The 23,390-nt window shown below is 56.8% G+C and overlaps 2 protein-coding genes and 1 long non-coding RNA gene across 3 annotated transcripts in view; 1 reads left to right on the plus strand and 2 right to left on the minus strand.

The window, feature by feature from the left end:
- WNT7A (Wnt family member 7A) overlaps positions 1-23,390 on the plus strand; it is a 204,354-nt gene that overhangs the window by 82,297 nt on the left and 98,667 nt on the right. The gene's annotated exons all lie outside the window — the stretch shown is intronic.
- Positions 3,651-5,306, minus strand: LOC306807340. The gene is made up of 3 exons (XR_013775697.1): positions 5,131-5,306; positions 4,573-4,668; positions 3,651-3,938 (listed from the first exon to the last, which is right to left on the minus strand). It is a non-coding gene; the product is annotated as an uncharacterized lncRNA (long non-coding RNA).
- LOC306807311 (uncharacterized protein) overlaps positions 14,139-23,390 on the minus strand; it is a 1,031,843-nt gene continuing 1,022,591 nt past the window's right edge. The window contains exons 27-36 of the mRNA XM_079316761.1: positions 19,106-19,213; positions 18,575-18,646; positions 16,956-17,027; positions 16,770-16,868; positions 16,197-16,316; positions 15,844-15,915; positions 15,687-15,758; positions 15,499-15,600; positions 14,941-15,036; positions 14,139-14,296 (exon numbers count right to left, since the gene is read on the minus strand). Of these exons, the coding sequence (XP_079172887.1) occupies positions 14,145-14,296; positions 14,941-15,036; positions 15,499-15,600; positions 15,687-15,758; positions 15,844-15,915; positions 16,197-16,316; positions 16,770-16,868; positions 16,956-17,027; positions 18,575-18,646; positions 19,106-19,213 (965 nt within the window). The 3' untranslated portion in view covers positions 14,139-14,144. The remainder of the gene's footprint in view (positions 14,297-14,940; positions 15,037-15,498; positions 15,601-15,686; positions 15,759-15,843; positions 15,916-16,196; positions 16,317-16,769; positions 16,869-16,955; positions 17,028-18,574; positions 18,647-19,105; positions 19,214-23,390) is intronic.

Below are 23,390 nucleotides of genomic sequence, written 5' to 3' on the forward strand. Positions count from 1 at the left end.
CGGAGCCAGGGCTTAGCACCTCCCTCGACGCGGCGCAGCCTGGCAGGGCAGGCACGGCAAGGCACGGCGCGTCGCGTCGCGGCACGGCACGGCTATTCACGGCACGGCGCGGCGCGGCACGGCAGGGCAGGGCAGGGCAGGGAAGGGCAATTCACGGCACGGCACGGCACGGCACGGCACGGCAATTCACGGCACGGCGCGACGCGACGCGGCACGGCACGGCACAGGATGGCGCGGCAATTCACGGCACGGCGCGGCACGGCACGTCAATTCACGGCACGGCTCGCACCTGCACGGTGGCTGCCCCTGCGCTGCGGCAGACCCGAGCTGGACAGGCCCAGGAGGGACCGCGGGAGGGACCGAGGAAGAGACTCTGTCCCCTGCGTACCTCAGAAGAGACTCCAGACTCACTGCGTGCAGCGGGAGGGACACAAAGCACTGGCATGCTTCTGGGTGCCCATAGCCCTCTCCACGTCTGAAATGAGACCCCAAAACCTCCTCATGTGCCCCAGGAGAGACCCCAGCACCCTGCACACCTTGGGAGAGAGCCCAAACATCCTGCATGCTTCACATAGAATTCCAGATCCCTTGCATGACTTACAGGGGACTCCAGTGCCCTCTGTACCTCACAGGAAACGTAAAATATTCCTGGGGTCTCAAAAGGGATCGCAGTCCCCTGTGCACCTTATGAGAAACTCCAAAGCCCCCATGTGCCTTATGGGGAACCGTAGCCCAGCTACACCGAGTATTTTGATCTGGAAATCAAGTGTGGTTGCTGGATTGTGCCTCTGGTACTGTTCATCAGCCCCATCTGGTCCCATGTCCCTTCCCCCTTCCCCCCCCCTTCCCCCTTCCCCTTCCCCTTCCCCTTCCCCTTCCTCTTCCCAGTGGAGCAGCTCCTGTGCAGCATCCTGGATTGGTGATAGACAATCAGTTAGGTCCTATCAAGTATCTGTTGCATAGGGAGAACTTTTGTTTGGCCTGCTAACATTCATAGTCAGGCTACGTCCCTGGAAATCCTCTCGATGGTTCCTATCTTTTCCTGGGCATGGCCCTGGAGGAGGTCCAGGCCCAGATGATGCCATTGATGGAGATGTGCCCTGAGCCCAGGGATGCTCAGCACAGGCTCCCCCAGCCCCTCGGGGCCCCTGGTCACAGCAGCTCCTGCCTGGCTCCTGCCTGCCCGCACCGTGGGCATCCATGGCTGCTCCTGGACATGGAGCTCAGCCAGTGCTGGTGCTGTGTGGGCTTTGCTGGTGGTACCACACGGACACTGGGGTGAGAGATCTAACTTTTTATTGGAATAGAACAATGGGCCATCACCTACCCAGGTGGGGGTGGGGGGAGGGATCTCCTTCAGTATTGTTTAGAGGGCAGGGCCAGGGGGCAAAGGGGCTAAGGAAGGGCTGTATTGTTCTCAGCTAGGGCTGGAGGGTGCTGGGCTGGTGCTGGGGTCTCTAGAAGAACATGGGAATGGGCTGGGATAGGGCAGAGGGAGTTTAAAAATGGAGTGAAGGCCGCTTGGAGGTATGCATGGGGAGAAGAGATGGCAATGGGATCTACAGGGGGATCTAGAGAGGGTCCATGCAGATGGTCCTTTTGGAGTCCTCGTCTCAGAGCTCTTGCAAGGGCTGCCCAGGCCCTTATTACTGCTGGTGAAGCTGCTCAAGCTGTCAGTGTGAGTGTTGCTGCCATCTTTCATCTGCTGTCCAGAGGTTTGACTGTGGAGAGAGCAGAGTCTGAGGCCCCAGCTGCCCCTGGCACACAGGGAGCCTCGTGCCCAGCAGGGCCCAGAGCTGGCAAGGCTCCCCAGCACGGCTGGAGCTGCTGGCACAGCTTGGCCCAGCTGGACAGCTGCCCCTCAAGGCCCCGGCCAGCAGGGGATGGCTCTGGGCAGGGTCCTTGGCCAGGAGCAGCCCCAGAGCGCCTCTGCCTTTCAAGGGCAATCTGGTCCCCGCTCTTTCTCCTCCCCATCTTGCTCTGCCTCTGCCCGCTGCTCCTGGGGCTGCTCTTGGCCACGCAGCCTCAGCGGGAGCCAGCACTGGCTGCAGCCCAGCGGCTCCTTGGGACAAGGCCCAGCAATTGGGAGGCCAATGAAAGCACTGGGCAGCAGCAGAAGCCTCAGCAGAGTTATGTGGACAACCACTGACCATGCACAACTCCACAGCAGCCCCACTGGCAATGTTTGCTGCCTACAAGCAGCCATCACATGAAGCGCTGTGAGGGGAAGAGCAACAAAACCCTCACCGTTCTTTCTTCCACCAATTCCAGACTGCGATGCAGGAAACAATGCACATAAACTCCAAAAAGAGCAGGCCTGATATTAACTCCAGCCATTTGCCTGTTTCCATAAAGAAACCCTTTCCAATGGCCTTCTGGGAATCAGGAATGCATGTTGAGGTGCCAGCAGCCTCTGTGGGAGCAATGGAGTGTCTGAGCCCGTGCTGTGTTCCACTGCTGAGCTGGCAGCTCGCTGGACACAGCCAGGACGTTCTCTGTTTCCCCAGAGCTGGGGCCTGGGGCACCTTGGGCCCCCTGGCACAGGCTGTGCCACCCAACAAAGCCCAGAGGGCCGGGAGGAGAGCCCGGGGGCAGCGCAGCTGCTTGGGCAGTGGCTCCTTCCAGGGACCCGGGCCCAAGCCAGCCCTGAGCAGCCACTGCCAGCCCCGAGCCTCCCTGCCCTGTGACAGCTGCCCCAGCCCCAGGGGACACAGTCAGGCCCTGTCAGGACCCAGTGCAGCTCCTGCCCAGGTGGGGCATAAGGATTGGGAAAATGCCCAGGATCTTCAGACTGGCCAAAGCACTCCCTCTTCCAAGCTGCCATGCCTCCTGATCTACCCTGAGATTGGGAAATTGCAGGGGATCTCAGGGCCCTGTGTGCATGGCCCCGTGGGCAGCTTGAGTTCCCTGCCAGCTGATGTCAAAAGCCTGCTGAGTCCCAGGAGAAGGATAAGGGAAATGCACCCACGTTGGTCTCCCTGCATTTTCTTTTGTGTTTGTCTCAGGAATTCATCTGAGTCAAGAGATATTTTGGCTCCATTTTCTTGGGTCTTTCCTTTTGGAGGGCCAAAACAGAAAGTACTACAATTTCCCATGAATGGATCCCACAGAAGCAGTGGTCAGCATGTGGGGTCAGCAGGGACACACTACTCACCCTTGAGATGGGAGTCGGACTTTTGTGCAGCATCCAGGCCAGGAGGTGAAGAAATCCTCCCTGCAGACACACCTGTAACTCAACAGCCACAGAAGCTTCTCTCATCTCTGCTGCTCTGCCTGGGCAGCACTGAGCTGCAGGAGCAGTGAGGGGATTGCACAGGGCCAGGGCACACACGAGCACGGCTCTGTCCTGGCACCTGCAGCGATGCCCCCCTGGCCGAGCTTTGGGGTCTGAGCTGGCAGCTGCCCCAGGGGGAGAAGCCTTGACCTACCCTCACCAGCTCCCTGAGTCTCAGTCCTCAATGTAGGCTGGAAAGCCAGATCACCTTCCCCAACAGGTTCATCTGCAATGAAAGGCAGGACAGAAGAGCTGCCAGCACTGCAGGAGATCCTCAGGTTGCCCATGGTCAGCAAAGGAGCCACACAAGGCACAGCCCTGGGCCCTTCCCTTCCCTCTCTGCACTTGTGGCTGCACAGAGCACACAGAAGGAGACACTGGCATTGCACATGGGAAGAGCATTGACAGCTAAAATGCTTCTTCCTCCCACTGTCAGCGATCCTGTGGGATCACCCAGGGCTCCTGAAGAGAGCAGGGCAAGGTTTCCAGAAACCATCAACCTTGAAGTGATCTTAAGGGGAATGGCACATGAGTGAGCTCTTGCCACAGTTACACTGCTTCTTCTGCCAGGAAAGGGTCATTAAGAACCTGCCTTCAGCATCCTCTAAGTATTTCAAGCCATATTCCACCCGGGCTTCCAGATAATCCAAGTCACGATCCCAATCTGGAAGGGAGCAGAGATCAGAAGCATTTCCATGCTGTGCTGGGATCCCCTTCTGCCTTGGAGAACTGGGCACTGCAAGGGGGTTGTGTAGGGCTGTGAGGGCCAGATGTGAATGGGCATGGTCAAAGCTGCAGAAGGGCCTGGGGATATCTGGGCTGGCTCCTGGTCAAGGCTGCACCCTCTTTGCTGACCCTGTGCAACATCTCTGGAGTGGAAACTGAGGCAGTCCAGGGCCCACTAAGTATTTTCTCTCTTGCACGGGGGAAATACTCCCTAAAGGCCTGGGGAAAATCTGGAGCAGACAGTGCCACAAGCACGCCTCCCAACCTCAAACCCTCTTTCTCCTGTGAGCTCCCCCAGCCCCAAGGGACAGAGTCAGGCCCTCTCAGAGCCCTGCTCTCCCCCTGTGCCCTTTCCCCACCATGGGCACCCCTTGCAGCCCCTCCCAGGTTTTGGGCGGTGTCTCCCACAGAGGGAGCCCAGCAGGACTGCTCAGTAGCCGAGTGCCCTGAGCCTGCACGGGATAATTCCTCTGGGCTGTGCCGCTCTTGTGCGGGCTGTGCCCGCTCTGCCCAGCAGCAGAGATGGCAGCTCAAGGCTCAGCAGGGCTCAGGCCCAGAGGCACAGCAATTACCTCCTGTCACTGTGCCTGGCATGGCCTTCCTTCCTGCAATGGAGACACTGCTTCCTCTGGGAAATGCTGCCTTCAGCACAGCCTCCACATCCACTTCTGGAGGAAGGAAAAGGAACATCGACATGAGAGGGAACCATTCTGCATTCGGGAGGTGGCACCTTCAGGAGACAATGGTGGTGTAAGTGTTGATAATGTTCAGGAAAATGCCAAGGCTCTTCAGGCTGGGCCAGGGCCCTCCCTTCTCCAAACATCTTCCCTTTCTGATTCACTCCAAGATCTGGAAATTTCACGGGATCTCAGGGTGTGATATCTCAGGGGAATGTCTGTGGGGCACATTGGGCCCCCAGTCAGCTGATGCTAAAGGCCTTCCTGCAGAGGCTGGAGAGAAGCTGCAGCCAGGCCAGGCTGGGAAACAGCCCTGCAGGGTGTGACAGCAGCAGCGGGGCAGCGAGGCTGCCATGGATCCCTTCCCGCTGTGCCGGGCACGGCGTGTCCAGATGTGCAGAGAAAGCCCCCGGCTGCTGAGTGTCAGGAGAAGGCTGAGGGAAATGCACCCACCTTCTCCTCCCTGCAGCATTTCCTTCAGCATTTGCCTCATGATTTCCGATGGCTCCCGGAATTTCTTGTTTGCCTTGTGTTTAGTCTTTCCTGTTTGAGTACCTTAAATGAAAGTAGTTCAATTTCCAAGCAGTAACCGCACAAAAGCAGCGCTCAGCCTGTGGGGTCAGAAGGGACCCACTACTCACCCCTGTGATGGGAGCTGGGCTTGTGTGTAGCATCCAGGCCAGGAGTTGGAGAAATGCTCCCTGCAGACACACCTGTAACTCAACAGCCCGAGAAGCTTCTCGCACCTGGTTCTTGCCAGGTTGACAAACTATCCCTTGTGGGATAGTGATATTTTACCTGCAGGAGGCCCAGAGGGCTTCAAAACTTCATACCGCCAGGCTAAAGGAGAAACCTTTCCAGCAACCCCGTCTAGAATGAAACCAAGATGAGAAGAGTTTCCATTGTGTACCAGGGCTGGCTGTGGCCCTGGGCTCATGGCAGGGCTCCTGCTCGGGGTTGCTCCTGTGCCTTGGGCCTCTGGGCACTCAGGGCAGCTCCGGGAGCAGCTACAGCAGGAGGGACCTTGGTGCACGAGTCCCCTTTCCCAGGGGCTGGGAACGAGCTCCAGAGGCCTCCAAGCCGAGGCACCTCCAGCTTTGGCTGCTGCTGGGCTGTGCAAGGGCAAGGGCTGAGCCTGGCACAGCAATTACCTTCTGTGCCTGTGCCTGTGCCTGGGATCGCCTTTCCTCTTGAAGCAGAGGCTGCCGATGAGCGACTGCTTCCACGGGGAAATGCTGCATTCCACAGAACCTCTATGTCCATGTCTTATGGAGAAAGAGAGGGAGACAGCTGAATCAGATGGAACTGTTCTTCCTTAGGGTGGTGGCATCTTCAGGAGGCAATACTTGTTAGAGATATGAGAAGGACCAGGAAAAGGCCCAGGTTCATGGGGCTCAGAGAGGGTTGTCTTGTGTACAAAGCACCACCTCTCCTGATCTACCATAAAGACTGGGAAATGCAGGGGGCTCAGGGTATCCATGGCCTGTGAGGGACATTGGGTTCCCTGTGAGCTGATGCCAGAGGCCTTCCTGCAGAGGCTGGGGAGAAGCTGCAGCCAGGCCAGGCTGGGAAACAGCCCTGCAGGGTGTGACAGCAGCAGCGGGGCAGCGAGGCTGCCATGGATCCCTTCCCGCTGTGCCGGGCACGGCGTGTCCAGATGTGCAGGGAAAGCCCCCGGCTGCTGAGTGTCAGGAGAAGGCTGAGGGAAATGCACCCACCATGCCCTTTCTGCAGTTCCTTCACAATTTTTTCTAGTGTGTCCTTTGACTCAAGCGATTCCTTCTCTCCTCTAGGTTTGTTCTCCCCTCTTAGAGGACCTTAACAGAAAGAATTTCCATTTCACGTTAATGGATCCCATAATTGCAGGGTTCAGCCTCTTGGGTCAGCAGGGACCCACTACTCACCCCTGTGATGGGAGCTGGGCTTGTGAGTAGCAATCAGCAAAGGAGCTGGGAAAGTCTTCCCTGCAGACACACCTGTAAATCAACATCCACAGAAGCTTCTGTCATCTGGTTCTGGACACGTTGTCAATGATTATTCCTTGGTGGGGTAGTGAGAGCATACCTGCAGGAGGCTCCAAGGGCTTTAAAACTTTTTCCAACCAAGCTAATGGAGAAGCCTTTTTAGGAACGTCACCTAGAAGGGAGCACAGATCAGAAGCATTTCCATGTTGTGCTGGGATCCCCTTCTGTCTTAGGGATCTGGGAAGTGCAAGTAAATGAGGTATGGCTGTGGGGGCAGATGTGAATGGACATGGCTAAAGGTGCTGAGGGGATTGGGGAGATCTACGTTGGTTCTGTTCACTCTGCAGACTCTTTCCACACCCTGTGGAACATCTCTGGAAGGGCAGCTGGACAGGCCATGGGTCTGTTGGGATTCTGCCTCCCTTCCTGCAACCGAGTCTGGGAGAGAATCAGTCTTCAGAGTGCCAGCCCCTCCCAGGTTTTGGGCGGTGTCTCCCACAGAGGGAGCCCAGCAGGACTGCTCAGTAGCCGAGTGCCCTGAGCCTGCTCGGGATAATTCCTCTGGGCTGTGCCGCTCTTGTGCGGGCTGTGCCCGCTCTGCCCAGCAGCAGAGATGGCAGCTCAAGGCTCAGCAGGGCTCAGGCCAGAGGCACAGCAATTACCTCCTGTCACTGTGCCTGGCATGGCCTCCCTTCCAGCAATGGAGACTGGCACTGAACCACTGCTTCCTCTGGGAAATGCTTCCTTCTGCACAGCCTCTCCTTTCATTCCTGGAGAAAGGAAAAGGGACAGCTGGATCAAATGGAACTGTTCCCCACAGGAAGGTGACACCTTCAGGAAGTTATATATGTGAAAATCATGGATGAGGTTTAGAAGACACTCAAGATTTTGGACTGTTCTAGCTTGTCCCTTCTCTATTCAGCCCCTATGGCCATACCAGGAAATTTCAGGGAATCTCAGGGTGTCCATTGCCCATGGGGCACACTGGGCTCCCTGTGAGCTGATGGCAAAGGCCTTCCTGCAGAGGCTGGGGAGAAGCTGCAGCCAGGCCAGGCTGGGAAACAGCCCTGCAGGGTGTGACAGCAGCAGCGGGGCAGCGAGGCTGCCATGGATCCCTTCCCGCTGTGCCGGGCACGGCGTGTCCAGATGTGCAGAGAAAGCCCCCGGCTGCTGAGTGTCAGGAGAAGGCTGAGGGAAAATCACCCACCTTGTTTTCTCTGCAGCATTTCCTTCAGCATTTTCCACATGGCTTTGGATGGTTTTAGGGATTTCTTTTCTGCTGTGTTCCTCATCTTTCCTGTTGGAGGTCCTTACAGGAAAGTAGTTCCATTTTATAGGAGTAGATCCCACAAAATGCAGTTCTCATTCTGTGGGGTCAGCAGGGACCCACTACTCACCCCTGTGATGGGAACTGGGCTTTCGTGTTTCAACCAGCAAAGGTCCTGGAAAAGTCTTCCCTGCAGACACACCTGTAACTCAACAGCCACACAAGGTTCTGTCACCTGGTTCTGGACAGGTTGTCAATGTTTATTCCTTGGAGGGACAGTGAGAACATACCTGCAGGATGCTGCAAGGGTTTTAAAACTTTTTCCAACCAAGCTAATGGAGAAGCCTTTTAGGAACGTCACCTAGAAGGGAGCACAGATCAGAAGCATTTCCATGTTGTGCTGGGATCCCCTTCTGTCTTAGGGAACAGGGAACTGCAAGGGAATCGGGTAAGGTTGCTGGGGCCAGATGTGACTGGACATGGCCAAAGGTGCTGAGGGGCCTGGGGTGATCTATGGTGGCTCTGGTAACTCTCCACAGTATTTGCAGGCCCAGTGAAAAATAGCTGCAGGGGCAGCTGGACAAGCCTAGAGCCTGTTGGGATTCTCCCTGTCTTCCCGTGCCAGCCCCTCCCAGGTTTTGGGCGGTGTCTCCCGCAGAGGGAGCCCAGCAGGACTGCTCAGTAGCCGAGTGCCCTGAGCCTGCTCGGGATAATTCCTCTGGGCTGTGCCGCTCTTGTGCGGGCTGTGCCCGCTCTGCCCAGCAGCAGAGATGGCAGCTCAAGGCTCAGCAGGGCTCAGGCCCAGAGGCACAGCAATTACCTCCTGTCACTGTGCCTGGCATGGCCTCCCTTCCAGCAATGGAGACTGGCACTGAACCACTGCTTCCTCTGGGAAATGCTTCCTTCTGCACAGCTTCTCCTTTCATTTCTGGAGGAAGGAAAAGGGAGAGCGGGATCAGATGGAACTGTTCCCCACTGGGGAGGTGGCATCTTTAGGAGACAATGGTGGTGAAAGTCATGAATAGTCTTCAGGAAATCAGAGGAGGTTTGGGGCGTCTCCCTGGGGCCAGAGCCCTCTCCCCTTTAGAATGGAACCCCTCCTGATCTTCCAGGAAGAGGGGAAATTTCAGGGAATCTCAGGGTGTGCATGGCCCGTGGGGCACTTTGGCCTCCGTGTGAGCTGATGCCAAAGTTCTTCCTGCAGAGGCTGGGGAGAAACTGCAGCCAGGCCAGGCTGGGAAACAGCCCTGCAGGGTGTGACAGCAGCAGCGGGGCAGCGAGGCTGCCATGGATCCCTTCCCGCTGTGCCGGGCACGGCGTGTCCAGATGTGCAGGGAAAGCCCCCGGCTGCTGAGTGTCAGGAGAAGGCTGAGGGAAATGCACCCACCTTGTTTTCTCTGCAGCATTTCCTTCAGCATTTTCCGCATCACTTTGGATGGTTTCAGGAATTTCTTGTTTGCTGTGTCTCTGATCTTTCCTGTCAGAGATCCTTAGAGGAAAGAATTTCGATTTCCCATGAATGCATCCCACAGAAGCAGTGCTCAGCCTGTAGGGTCAGCAGGGACACACTACTCACCCTTGAGATGGGAGCCGGGCTTGTGTGCCTCAACCATTAAAGGTCCTGGAAAAGTATTTCCTGCAGACACACCTGTAACTCAACAGCCACAGAAGCTTCTCTCATCTCTGCTGCTCTGCCTGGGCAGCACTGAGCTGCAGGAGCAGTGAGGGGATTGCACAGGGCCAGGGCACACACGAGCACGGCTCTGTCCTGGCACCTGCAGCGATGCCCCCCTGGCCGAGCTTTGGGCTCTGAGCTGGCAGCTGCCCCAGGGGGAGAGGCCTTGACCTACCCTCACCAGCTCCCAGAGGCTCTTCCCTGGATGTGGGTTGGGAAGCCAGATCACTTTTCCCAACAAATTCACCTCTAAAGAAAGGTAGAACAGAAAAGCTGCCAGCACTGCAGGAGATCTTCAGGCTACCAGTGGTCAGCAAAGGAGCCACACAAGGCACAGCCCTGGGGCACAGCTCTGGGCCCTTCCCTTCCCTCTCTGCTCCTCTTGTGGCTGCACAGGCAGGAGCTACTGGCATTGCACATGGGAAGAGCTTTGGCAGCTAAATGTTCCTTCCTCCCACTGTCAGCGATCCTGTGGGATCACTCAGGGGTTTAGATGGGAGCAGGGCAAGATTTCCAGTATCCTTCAACCCTGAGATTATCTTAAGGGAAATGGCACATGCGTGAGCTCTTGACACAGTGACACAGCTTATTCTGTCAGAAGCAGGGAATGGAAAAGTTTCCTCTAACATTATGCAAGAACTTCAAACCATTATTCGCCAGGTCTTCCAGAAAACCCTTGTCCTGATCCCGATCTATAAGGGAGCAGAGATCAGAAGCACTTCCATGCTGTGCTGGGATCCCCTTCTGCCTTAGAGAACTGGGCACTGCAAGGGGGTTGTGTAGGGCTGGTGGGGTCAGATATGAATGGACAATGCTGGGTGTTCTCCTCCTCCCACAGAGGAAAGCCTCCCTGTAGCCCTATGCAAAACCATTCCCAACGCTTCCTGGAGAGAAGGGAGAGCTGTCCCGGGAAAGGGGAGCCAGGCCGCCGGCTCACCTGCTCCCCGCGCTGGCCACGGAGCTGCCTGGGCAGCCCTGGCAGGCAGGGCCACAGCCAGGAGGAGCAGGAGGAAGAGGCGCAGAGCAAGGGCCATGGTGCCTTGCCCTCTGCCAGTGCCGCAGCTCTTGCTGCCACCGCTGTGCTGCCACCGCTGTCCCAATGTCAGCACCACTGCCGCTGCCGCCGCTGCTGCCGCAACAGTTGTGCTCCAGGACTGACTGCTCGGTGCCTGTGGTGCTGTGCAACCCCGGGGCTCTGGGACCTCTGTGACCTCAGAGCCTGCTGTGACCTCAGCCTGCTGTCACCCCAGAGCCTGCTGTGACCTCAGTCTGGTGTGACCCCAGGGCCTGCTGTGACATCATGGCCTCTGCTGTACCCCCACAGTGTACCCCCATCTGTACAAATGGCCTGCCCTGACTGTAAATGTTTTGCTTCATCAAAGGGCCATTGCCTAGCAAAACCTTTGTTTTGCCTGCTGACACTGCTGGTCAGGCTGTGTCTCTGGAAATGCTCTTGATGGCTTCCTGTTGCAATGGGGAACAAAGAGACATGTACCCCTTTATGCGTCCAACAGAGATAGCTTTATTACAGAATTCACCCACTTTTGTACCTTCAATTTCAACCAGACAAAACCAAACCTTTAGTGAAGATGGGCAGCCATTGGCTGGCTCAGCTGCCGTCTGTCTACGCATCATTTCCACCAGTCTGTGTCCCATTGAAATGCTGTCCACACGTTCCTCCTCATAACTGCCTCTCACCTCCAGCCAACTTCCAACTTCCCATCCCGCAGCTGAGCCTTCCCCACAGGGCCTTCTGGTGAACATAACCCTTAGCAACTTTAACAATAATTATCCATTATCCCAGAGCTTCCCTCTTTTCCTGGGCATGGCCCTGGAGGAGGTCCAGGCCCAGATGATGCCATTGATGGAGATGTGCCCTGAGCCCAGGGATGCTCAGCACAGGCTCCCCCAGCCCCTCGGGGCCCCTGGTCACAGCAGCTCCTGCCTGGCTCCTGCCTGCCCGCACCGTGGGCATCCATGGCTGCTCCTGGACATGGAGCTCAGCCAGTGCTGGTGCTGTGTGGGCTTTGCTGGTGTTACCACACGGACACTGGGGTGAGAGATCTAACTTTTTATTGGAATAGAACAATGGGCCATCACCTACCCAGGTGGGGGTGGGGGGAGGGATCTCCTTCAGTATTGTTTAGAGGGCAGGGCCAGGGGGCAAAGGGGCTAAGGAAGGGCTGTATTGTTTTCAGCTAGGGCTGGAGGGTGCTGGGCTGGTGCTGGGGTCTCTAGAAGAACATGGGAATGGGCTGGGATAGGGCAGAGGGAGTTTAAAAATGGAGTGAAGGCCGCTTGGAGGATATCCATGGGGAGAAGAGATGGCAATGGGATCTACAGGGGGATCTAGGAGAGGTCCAGGCAGATGGTCGTTTTAGAGTCGTCAGAGATCTTGCAAGGGCTGCCCAGGCCCTTATTACTGCTGGTGAAGCTGCTCAAGCTGTCAGTGTGAGGTGTTGCTGCCATCTTTCATCTGCTGTCCAAAGGTTTGACTGTGGAGAGAGCAGAGTCTGAGGCCCCAGCTGCCCCTGGCACACAGGGAGCCTCGTGCCCAGCAGGGCCCAGAGCTGGCAAGGCTCCCCAGCACGGCTGGAGCTGCTGGCACAGCTTGGCCCAGCTGGACAGCTGCCCCTCAAGGCCCCGGCCAGCAGGGGATGGCTCTGGGCAGGGTCCCTGGCCAGGAGCAGCCCCAGAGCGCCTCTGCCTTTCAAGGGCAATCTGGTCCCCGCTCTTTCTCCTCCCCACCTTGCTCTGCCTCTGCCCGCTGCTCCTGGGGCTGCTCTTGGCCACGCAGCCTCAGCGGGAGCCAGCACTGGCTGCAGCCCCAGCGGCTCCTTGGGACAAGGCCCAGCAATTGGGAGGCCAATGAAAGCACTGGGCAGCAGCAGAAGCCTCAGCAGAGTTATGTGGACAACCACTGACCATGCACAACTCCACAGCAGCCTCACTGGCAATGTTTGCTGTCTACAAGCAGCCATCACATGAAGCCGCTGGAGGGGAAGAGCAACAAAACCCTCACCGTTCTTTCTTCCACCAATTCCAGACTGCGATGCAGGAAACAATGCACATAAACTCCAAAAAGAGCAGGCCTGATATTAACTCCAGCCATTTGCCTGTTTCCATAAAGAAACCCTTTCCAATGGCCTTCTGGGAATCGGGAATGCATGTTGAGGTGCCGGCTGCCTCTGTGGGAGCAATGGAGTGTCTGAGCCCGTGCTGTGTTCCACTGCTGAGCTGGCAGCTCGCTGGACACAGCCAGGACGTTCTCTGTTTCCCCAGAGCTGGGGCCTGGGGCACCTTGGGCCCCCTGGCACAGGCTGTGCCACCCAACAAAGCCCAGAGGGCCGGGAGGAGAGCCCGGGGGCAGCGCAGCTGCTTGGGCAGTGGCTCCTTCCAGGGACCCGGGCCCAAGCCAGCCCTGAGCAGCCACTGCCAGCCCCGAGCCTCCCTGCCCTGTGACAGCTGCCCCAGCCCCAGGGGACACAGTCAGGCCCTGTCAGGACCCAGTGCAGCTCCTGCCCAGGTGGGGCATAAGGTTTGGGAAAATGCCCAGGATCTTCAGACTGGCCAAAGCACTCCCTCTTCCAAGCTGCCATGCCTCCTGATCTACCCTGAGATTGGGAAATTGCAGGGGATCTCAGGGCCCTGTGTGCATGGCCCCGTGGGCAGCTTGAGTTCCCTGCCAGCTGATGTCAAAAGCCTGCTGAGTCCCAGGAGAAGGATAAGGGAAATGCACCCACGTTGGTCTCCCTGCATTTTCTTTTGTGTTTGTCTCAGGAATTCATCTGAGTCAAGAGATATTTTGGCTCCATTTTCTTGGGTCTTTCCTTTTGGAGGGCCAAAACAGAAAGTACTACAATTTCCCATGAATGGATCCCACAGAAGCAGTGGTCAGCATGTGGGGTCAGCAGGGACACACTACTCACCCTTGAGATGGGAGTCGGACTTTTGTGCAGCATCCAGGCCAGGAGGTGAAGAAATCCTCCCTGCAGACACACCTGTAACTCAACAGCCACAGAAGCTTCTCTCATCTCTGCTGCTCTGCCTGGGCAGCACTGAGCTGCAGGAGCAGTGAGGGGATTGCACAGGGCCAGGGCACACACGAGCACGGCTCTGTCCTGGCACCTGCAGCGATGCCCCCCTGGCCGAGCTTTGGGCTCTGAGCTGGCAGCTGCCCCAGGGGGAGAGGCCTTGACCTACCCTCACCAGCTCCCTGAGTCTCAGTCCTCAATGTAGGCTGGAAAGCCAGATCACCTTCCCCAACAGGTTCATCTGCAATGAAAGGCAGGACAGAAGAGCTCCCAGCACTGCAGGAGATCCTCAGGTTGCCCATGGTCAGCAATGGAGCCACACAAGGCACAGCCCTGGGCCCTTCCCTTCCCTCTCTGCACTTGTGGCTGCACAGAGCACACAGAAGGAGACACTGGCATTGCACATGGGAAGAGCATTGACAGCTAAAATGCTTCTTCCTCCCACTGTCAGCGATCCTGTGGGATCACCCAGGGCTCCTGAAGAGAGCAGGGCAAGGTTTCCAGAAACCCTCAACCTTGAAGTGATCTTAAGGGGAATGGCACATGAGTGAGCTCTTGCCACAGTTACACTGCTTCTTCTGCCAGGAAAGGGTCATTAAGAACCTGCCTTCAGCATCCTCTAAGTATTTCAAGCCATATTCCACCAGGGCTTCCAGATAATCCAAGTCACGATCCCAATCTGGAAGGGAGCAGAGATCAGAAGCATTTCCATGCTGTGCTGGGATCCCCTTCTGCCTTGGAGAACTGGGCACTGCAAGGGGATTGTGTAGGGCTGTGAGGGCCAGATGTGAATGGGCATGGTCAAAGCTGCAGAAGAGCCTGGGGATATCTGGACTGGCTCCGGGTCAAGGCTGCACCCTCTTTGCTGACCCTGTGCAACATCTCTGGAGTGGAAACTGAGGCAGTCCAGGGCCCACTAAGTATTTTCTCTCTTGCACGGGGGAAATACTTCCTAAAGGCCTGGGGAAAATCTGGAGCAGACAGTGCCACAAGCATGCCTCCCAACCTCAAACCCTCTTTCTCCTGTGAGCTCCCCCAGCCCCAAGGGACACAGTCAGGCCCTCTCAGAACACACGGGAGCCCTGCTCTCCCCCTGTGCCCTTTCCCTACCATGGGCACCCCTTGCAGCCCCTCCCAGGTTTTGGGCAGTGTCTCCCGCAGAGGGAGCCCAGCAGGACTGCTCAGTAGCCGAGTGCCCTGAGCCTGCTCGGGATAATTCCTCTGGGCTGTGCCGCTCTTGTGCGGGCTGTGCCCGCTCTGCCCAGCAGCAGAGATGGCAGCTCAAGGCTCAGCAGGGCTCAGGCCCAGAGGCACAGCAATTACCTCCTGTCACTGTGCCTGGCATGGCCTCCCTTCCTGCAATGGAGACACTGCTTCCTCTGGGAAATGCTGCCTTCTGCACAGCCTCCCCATCCACTTCTAGAGGAAGGAAAAGGAACATCGGCATGAGAGGGAACCATTCTGCATTCGGGAGGTGGCACCTTCAGGAGACAATGGTGGTGTAAGTGTTGATAATGTTCAGGAAAATGCCAAGGCTCTTCAGGCTGGGCCAGGGCCCTCCCTTCTCCAAACATCTTCCCTTTCTGATTCACTCCAAGATCTGGAAATTTCACGGGATCTCAGGGTGTGAGATCTCAGGGGAATGTCTGTGGGGCACATTGGGCCCCCAGTCAGCTGATGCTAAAGGCCTTCCTGCAGAGGCTGGGGAGAAGCTGCAGCCAGGCCAGGCTGGGAAACAGCCCTGCAGGGTGTGACAGCAGCAGCGGGGCAGCGAGGCTGCCATGGATCCTTTCCTGCTGTGCCGGGCACGGCGTGTCCAGATGTGCAGGGAAAGCCCCCGGCTGCTGAGTGTCAGGAGAAGGCTGAGGGAAATGCACCCACCTTCTCCTCCCTGCAGCATTTCCTTCAGCATTTGCCTCATGATTTCCGATGGCTCCCGGAATTTCTTGTTTGCCTTGTGTTTAGTCTTTCCTGTTTGAGTACCTTAAATGAAAGTAGTTCAATTTCCAAGCAGTAACCGCACAAAAGCAGCGCTCAGCCTGTGGGGTCAGAAGGGACCCACTACTCACCCCTGTGATGGGAGCTGGGCTTGTGTGTAGCATCCAGGCCAGGAGTTGGAGAAATGCTCCCTGCAGACACACCTGTAACTCAACAGCCCGAGAAGCTTCTCGCACCTGGTTCTTGCCAGGTTGACAAACTATCCCTTGTGGGATAGTGATATTTTACCTGCAGGAGGCCCAGAGGGCTTCAAAACTTCATACCGCCAGGCTAAAGGAGAAACCTTTCCAGCAACCCCGTCTAGAATGAAACCAAGATGAGAAGAGTTTCCATTGTGTACCAGGGCTGGCTGTGGCCCTGGGCTCATGGCAGGGCTCCTGCTTGGGGCTGCTCCTGTGCCTTGGGCCTCTGGGCACTCAGGGCAGCTCCGGGAGCAGCTGCAGCAGGAGGGACCTTGGTGCACGAGTCCCCTTTCCCAGGGGCTGGGAACGAGCTCCAGAGGCCTCCAAGCCGAGGCACCTCCAGCTTTGGCTGCTGCTGGGCTGTGCAAGGGCAAGGGCTGAGCCTGGCACAGCAATTACCTCCTGTGCCTGTGCCTGTGCCTGTGCCTGGGATCGCCTTTCCTCTTGAAGCAGAGGCTGCCGATGAGCGACTGCTTCCATGGGGAAATGCTGCATTCCACAGAACCTCTATGTCCATGTCTTATGGAGAAAGAGAGGGAGACAGCTGAATCAGATGGAACTGTTCTTCCTTAGGGTGGTGGCATCTTCAGGAGGCAATACTTGTTAGAGATATGAGAAGGACCAGGAAAAAGCCCAGGTTCATGGGGCTCAGAGAGGGTTGTCTTGTGTACAAAGCACCACCTCTCCTGATCTACCATAAAGACTGGGAAATGCAGGGGGCTCAGGGTATCCATGGCCTGTGAGGGACATTGGGTTCCCTGTGAGCTGATGCCAGAGGCCTTCCTGCAGTGGCTGGGGAGAAGCTGCAGCCAGGCCAGGCTGGGAAACAGCCCTGCAGGGTGTGACAGCAGCAGCGGGGCAGCGAGGCTGCCATGGATCCCTTCCCGCTGTGCCGGGCACGGCGTGTCCAGATGTGCAGGGAAAGCCCCCGGCTGCTGAGTGTCAGGAGAAGGCTGAGGGAAATGCACCCACCATGCCCTTTCTGCAGTTCCTTCACAATTTTTTCTAGTGTGTCCTTTGACTCAAGCGATTCCTTCTCTCCTCTAGGTTTGTTCTCCCCTCTTAGAGGACCTTAACAGAAAGAATTTCCATTTCACGTTAATGGATCCCATAATTGCAGGGTTCAGCCTCTTGGGTCAGCAGGGACCCACTACTCACCCCTGTGATGGGAGCTGGGCTTGTGAGTAGCAATCAGCAAAGGAGCTGGAAAAGTCTTCCCTGCAGACACACCTGTAAATCAACATCCACAGAAGCTTCTGTCATCTGGTTCTGGACACGTTGTCAATGATTATTCCTTGGTGGGGTAGTGAGAGCATACCTGCAGGAGGCTCCAAGGGCTTTAAAACTTTTTCCAACCAAGCTAATGGAGAAGCCTTTTTAGGAACGTCACCTAGAAGGGAGCACAGATCAGAAGCATTTCCATGTTGTGCTGGGATCCCCTTCTGTCTTAGGGATCTGGGAAGTGCAAGTAAATGAGGTATGGCTGTGGGGGCAGATGTGAATGGACATGGCTAAAGGTGCTGAGGGGATTGGGGAGATCTACGTTGGTTCTGTTCACTCTGCAGACTCTTTCCACACCCTGTGGAACATCTCTGGAAGGGCAGCTGGACAGGCCATGGGTCTGTTGGGATTCTGCCTCCCTTCCTGCAACCGAGTCTGGGAGAGAATCAGTCTTCAGAGTGCCAGCCCCTCCCAGGTTTTGGGCGGTGTCTCCCACAGAGGGAGCCCAGCAGGACTGCTCAGTAGCCGAGTGCCCTGAGCCTGCTCGGGATAATTCCTCTGGGCTGTGCCGCTCTTGTGCGGGCTGTGCCCGCTCTGCCCAGCAGCAGAGATGGCAGCTCAAGGCTCAGCAGGGCTCAGGCCCAGAGGCACAGCAATTACCTCCTGTCACTGTGCCTGGCATGGCCTCCCTTCCAGCAATGGAGACTGGCACTGAACCACTGCTTCCTCTGGGAAATGCTTCCTTCTGCACAGCCTCTCCTTTCATTCCTGGAGAAAGGAAAAAGGGACAGCTGGATCAAATGGAACTGTTCCCCACAGGAAGGTGACACCTTCAGGAAGTTATATATGTGAAAATCATGGATGAGGTTTAGAAGACACTCAAGATTTTGGACTGTTCTAGCTTGTCCCTTCTCTATTCAGCCCCTATGGCCATACCAGGAAATTTCAGGGAATCTCAGGGTGTCCATTGCCCATGGGGCACACTGGGCTCCCTGTGAGCTGATGGCAAAGGCCTTCCTGCAGAGGCTGGGGAGAAGCTGCAGCCAGGCCAGGCTGGGAAACAGCCCTGCAGGGTGTGACAGCAGCAGCGGGGCAGCGAGGCTGCCATGGATCCCTTCCCGCTGTGCCGGGCACGGCGTGTCCAGATGTGCAGAGAAAGCCCCCGGCTGCTGAGTGTCAGGAGAAGGCTGAGGGAAAATCACCCACCTTGTTTTCTCTGCAGCATTTCCTTCAGCATTTTCCACATGGCTTTGGATGGTTTTAGGGATTTCTTTTCTGCTGTGTTCCTCATCTTTCCTGTTGGAGGTCCTTACAGGAAAGTAGTTCCATTTTATAGGAGTAGATCCCACAAAATGCAGTTCTCATTCTGTGGGGTCAGCAGGGACCCACTACTCACCCCTGTGATGGGAACTGGGCTTTCGTGTTTCAACCAGCAAAGGTCCTGGAAAAGTCTTCCCTGCAGACACACCTGTAACTCAACAGCCACACAAGGTTCTGTCACCTGGTTCTGGACAGGTTGTCAATGTTTATTCCTTGGAGGGACAGTGAGAACATACCTGCAGGATGCTGCAAGGGTTTTAAAACTTTTTCCAACCAAGCTAATGGAGAAGCCTTTTTAGGAACGTCACCTAGAAGGGAGCACAGATCAGAAGCATTTCCATGTTGTGCTGGGATCCCCTTCTGTCTTAGGGAACAGGGAACTGCAAGGGAATCGGGTAAGGTTGCTGGGGCCAGATGTGACTGGACATGGCCAAAGGTGCTGAGGGGCCTGGGGTGATCTATGGTGGCTCTGGTAACTCTCCACAGTATTTGCAGGCCCAGTGAAAAATAGCTGCAGGGGCAGCTGGACAAGCCTAGAGCCTGTTGGGATTCTCCCTGTCTTCCCGTGCCAGCCCCTCCCAGGTTTTGGGCGGTGTCTCCCGCAGAGGGAGCCCAGCAGGACTGCTCAGTAGCCGAGTGCCCTGAGCCTGCTCGGGATAATTCCTCTGGGCTGTGCCGCTCTTGTGCGGGCTGTGCCCGCTCTGCCCAGCAGCAGAGATGGCAGCTCAAGGCTCAGCAGGGCTCAGGCCCAGAGGCACAGCAATTACCTCCTGTCACTGTGCCTGGCATGGCCTCCCTTCCAGCAATGGAGACTGGCACTGAACCACTGCTTCCTCTGGGAAATGCTTCCTTCTGCACAGCTTCTCCTTTCATTTCTGGAGGAAGGAAAAGGGAGAGCGGGATCAGATGGAACTGTTCCCCACTGGGGAGGTGGCATCTTTAGGAGACAATGGTGGTGAAAGTCATGAATAGTCTTCAGGAAATCAGAGGAGGTTTGGGGCGTCTCCCTGGGGCCAGAGCCCTCTCCCCTTTAGAATGGAACCCCTCCTGATCTTCCAGGAAGAGGGGAAATTTCAGGGAATCTCAGGGTGTGCATGGCCCGTGGGGCACTTTGGCCTCCGTGTGAGCTGATGCCAAAGTTCTTCCTGCAGAGGCTGGGGAGAAACTGCAGCCAGGCCAGGCTGGGAAACAGCCCTGCAGGGTGTGACAGCAGCAGCGGGGCAGCGAGGCTGCCATGGATCCCTTCCCGCTGTGCCGGGCACGGCGTGTCCAGATGTGCAGGGAAAGCCCCCGGCTGCTGAGTGTCAGGAGAAGGCTGAGGGAAATGCACCCACCTTGTTTTCTCTGCAGCATTTCCTTCAGCATTTTCCGCATCACTTTGGATGGTTTCAGGAATTTCTTGTTTGCTGTGTCTCTGATCTTTCCTGTCAGAGATCCTTAGAGGAAAGAATTTCGATTTCCCATGAATGCATCCCACAGAAGCAGTGCTCAGCCTGTAGGGTCAGCAGGGACACACTACTCACCCTTGAGATGGGAGCCGGGCTTGTGTGCCTCAACCATTAAAGGTCCTGGAAAAGTATTTCCTGCAGACACACCTGTAACTCAACAGCCACAGAAGCTTCTCTCATCTCTGCTGCTCTGCCTGGGCAGCACTGAGCTGCAGGAGCAGTGAGGGGATTGCACAGGGCCAGGGCACACACGAGCACGGCTCTGTCCTGGCACCTGCAGCGATGCCCCCCTGGCCGAGCTTTGGGCTCTGAGCTGGCAGCTGCCCCAGGGGGAGAGGCCTTGACCTACCCTCACCAGCTCCCAGAGGCTCTTCCCTGGATGTGGGTTGGGAAGCCAGATCACTTTTCCCAACAAATTCACCTGTAAAGAAAGGTAGAACAGAAAAGCTGCCAGCACTGCAGGAGATCTTCAGGCTACCAGTGGTCAGCAAAGGAGCCACACAAGGCACAGCCCTGGGGCACAGCTCTGGGCCCTTCCCTTCCCTCTCTGCTCCTCTTGTGGCTGCACAGGCAGGAGCTACTGGCATTGCACATGGGAAGAGCTTTGGCAGCTAAATGTTCCTTCCTCCCACTGTCAGTGATCCTGTGGGATCACTCAGGGGTTTAGATGGGAGCAGGGCAAGATTTCCAGTATCCTTCAACCCTGAGATTATCTTAAGGGAAATGGCACATGCGTGAGCTCTTGACACAGTGACACAGCTTATTCTGTCAGAAGCAGGGAATGGAAAAGTTTCCTCTAACATTATGCAAGAACTTCAAACCATTATTCGCCAGGTCTTCCAGAAAACCCTTGTCCTGATCCCGATCTATAAGGGAGCAGAGATCAGAAGCACTTCCATGCTGTGCTGGGATCCCCTTCTGCCTTAGAGAACTGGGCACTGCAAGGGGGTTGTGTAGGGCTGGTGGGGTCAGATATGAATGGACAATGCTGGGTGTTCTCCTCCTCCCACAGAGGAAAGCCTCCCTGTAGCCCTATGCAAAACCATTCCCAACGCTTCCTGGAGAGAAGGGAGAGCTGTCCGGGAAAGGGGAGCCAGGCCGCCGGCTCACCTGCTCCCCGCGCTGGCCACGGAGCTGCCTGGGCAGCCCTGGCAGGCAGGGCCACAGCCAGGAGGAGCAGGAGGAAGAGGCGCAGAGCAAGGGCCATGGTGCCTTGCCCTCTGCCAGTGCCGCAGCTCTTGCTGCCACCGCTGTGCTGCCACCGCTGTCCCAATGTCAGCACCACTGCCGCTGCCGCCGCTGCTGCCGCAACAGTTGTGCTCCAGGACTGACTGCTCGGTGCCTGTGGTGCTGTGCAACCCCGGGGCTCTGGGACCTCTGTGACCTCAGAGCCTGCTGTGACCTCAGCCTGCTGTCACCCCAGAGCCTGCTGTGACCTCAGTCTGGTGTGACCCCAGGGCCTGCTGTGACATCATGGCCTCTGCTGTACCCCCACAGTGTACCCCCATCTGTACAAATGGCCTGCCCTGACTGTAAATGTTTTGCTTCATCAAAGGGCCATTGCCTAGCAAAACCTTTGTTTTGCCTGCTGACACTGCTGGTCAGGCTGTGTCTCTGGAAATGCTCTTGATGGCTTCCTGTTGCAATGGGGAAGAAAGAGACATGTACCCCCTTATGTGTCCAACAGAGATAGCTTTATTACAGAATTCACCCACTTTTGTACCTTCAATTTCAACCAGACAAAACCAAACCTTTAGTGAAGATGGGCAGCCATTGGCTGGCTCAGCTGCCGTCTGTCTACGCATCATTTCCACCAGTCTGTGTCCCATTGAAATGCTGTCCACACGTTCCTCCTCATAACTGCCTCTCACCTCCAGCCAACTTCCAACTTCCCATCCCGCAGCTGAGCCTTCCCCACAGGGCCTTCTGGTGAACATAACCCTTAGCAACTTTAACAATAATTATCCATTATCCCAGAGCTTCCCTCTTTTCCTGGGCATGGCCCTGGAGGAGGTCCAGGCCCAGATGATGCCATTGATGGAGATGTGCCCTGAGCCCAGGGATGCTCAGCACAGGCTCCCCCAGCCCCTCGGGGCCCCTGGTCACAGCAGCTCCTGCCTGGCTCCTGCCTGCCCGCACCGTGGGCATCCATGGCTGCTCCTGGACATGGAGCTCAGCCAGTGCTGGTGCTGTGTGGGCTTTGCTGGTGTTACCACACGGACACTGGGGTGAGAGATCTAACTTTTTATTGGAATAGAACAATGGGCCATCACCTACCCAGGTGGGGGTGGGGGGAGGGATCTCCTTCAGTATTGTTTAGAGGGCAGGGCCAGGGGGCAAAGGGGCTAAGGAAGGGCTGTATTGTTCTCAGCTAGGGCTGGAGGGTGCTGGGCTGGTGCTGGGGTCTCTAGAAGAACATGGGAATGGGCTGGGATAGGGCAGAGGGAGTTTAAAAATGGAGTGAAGGCCGCTTGGAGGTATGCATGGGGAGAAGAGATGGCAATGGGATCTACAGGGGGATCTAGAAGGGGTCCATGCAGATGGTCCTTTTGGAGTCCTCGTCTCAGAGCTCTTGCAAGGGCTGCCCAGGCCCTTATTACTGCTGGTGAAGCTGCTCAAGCTGTCAGTGTGAGGTGTTGCTGCCATCTTTCATCTGCTGTCCAAAGGTTTGACTGTGGAGAGAGCAGAGTCTGAGGCCCCAGCTGCCCCTGGCACACAGGGAGCCTCGTGCCCAGCAGGGCCCAGAGCTGGCAAGGCTCCCCAGCACGGCTGGAGCTGCTGGCACAGCTTGGCCCAGCTGGACAGCTGCCCCTCAAGGCCCCGGCCAGCAGGGGATGGCTCTGGGCAGGGTCCCTGGCCAGGAGCAGCCCCAGAGCGCCTCTGCCTTTCAAGGGCAATCTGGTCCCCGCTCTTTCTCCTCCCCACCTTGCTCTGCCTCTGCCCGCTGTTCCTGGGGCTGCTCTTGGCCACGCAGCCTCAGCGGGAGCCAGCACTGGCTGCAGCCCCAGCGGCTCCTCGGGACAAGGCCCAGCAATTGGGAGGCCAATGAAAGCACTGGGCAGCAGCAGAACGCTCAGCAGAGTTATGTGGACAACCACTGACCATGCACAACTCCACAGCAGCCTCACTGGCAATGTTTGCTGCCTACAAGCAGCCATCAAATGGAGTTTTTTTGATAGGGAGAGCAACCAAGCCCTCACTGTTTTCTCTTCCAGCAATTCCAGATTGTGATGCAGGAAACAATGAAGATAAACCCCAAAACAAACAGGCCTGATGTTAACTCTTTCCGGTTTACTTTGTTGTGAAGGAAACCCTTTCCAATTCCCTTCTGGGAATTGATAATACATGGTGAGGTGCCGGCTGCATCTGTGGGAGCAATAGAGTGTCTGAGCCCGTGCTGTGTTCCACTGCAGAGCTGGCAGCTCGCTGGATACATCCAGGACATGCTCTGTTTCCCCAGAGCTGGGGCCTGGGGCCCCTTGGCCCCCCTGGCACAGGCTGTGCCACCCAACAAAGCCCAGAGGGCCGGGAGGAGAGCCCAGGGGCAGCGCAGCTGCTTGGGCAGTGGCTCCTTCCAGGGACCCGGGCCCAAGCCAGCCCTGAG

This window comes from Erithacus rubecula, assembly GCF_903797595.1.
Source record: "Erithacus rubecula genome assembly, chromosome: 13".
NCBI lineage: Eukaryota > Metazoa > Chordata > Aves > Passeriformes > Muscicapidae > Erithacus > Erithacus rubecula.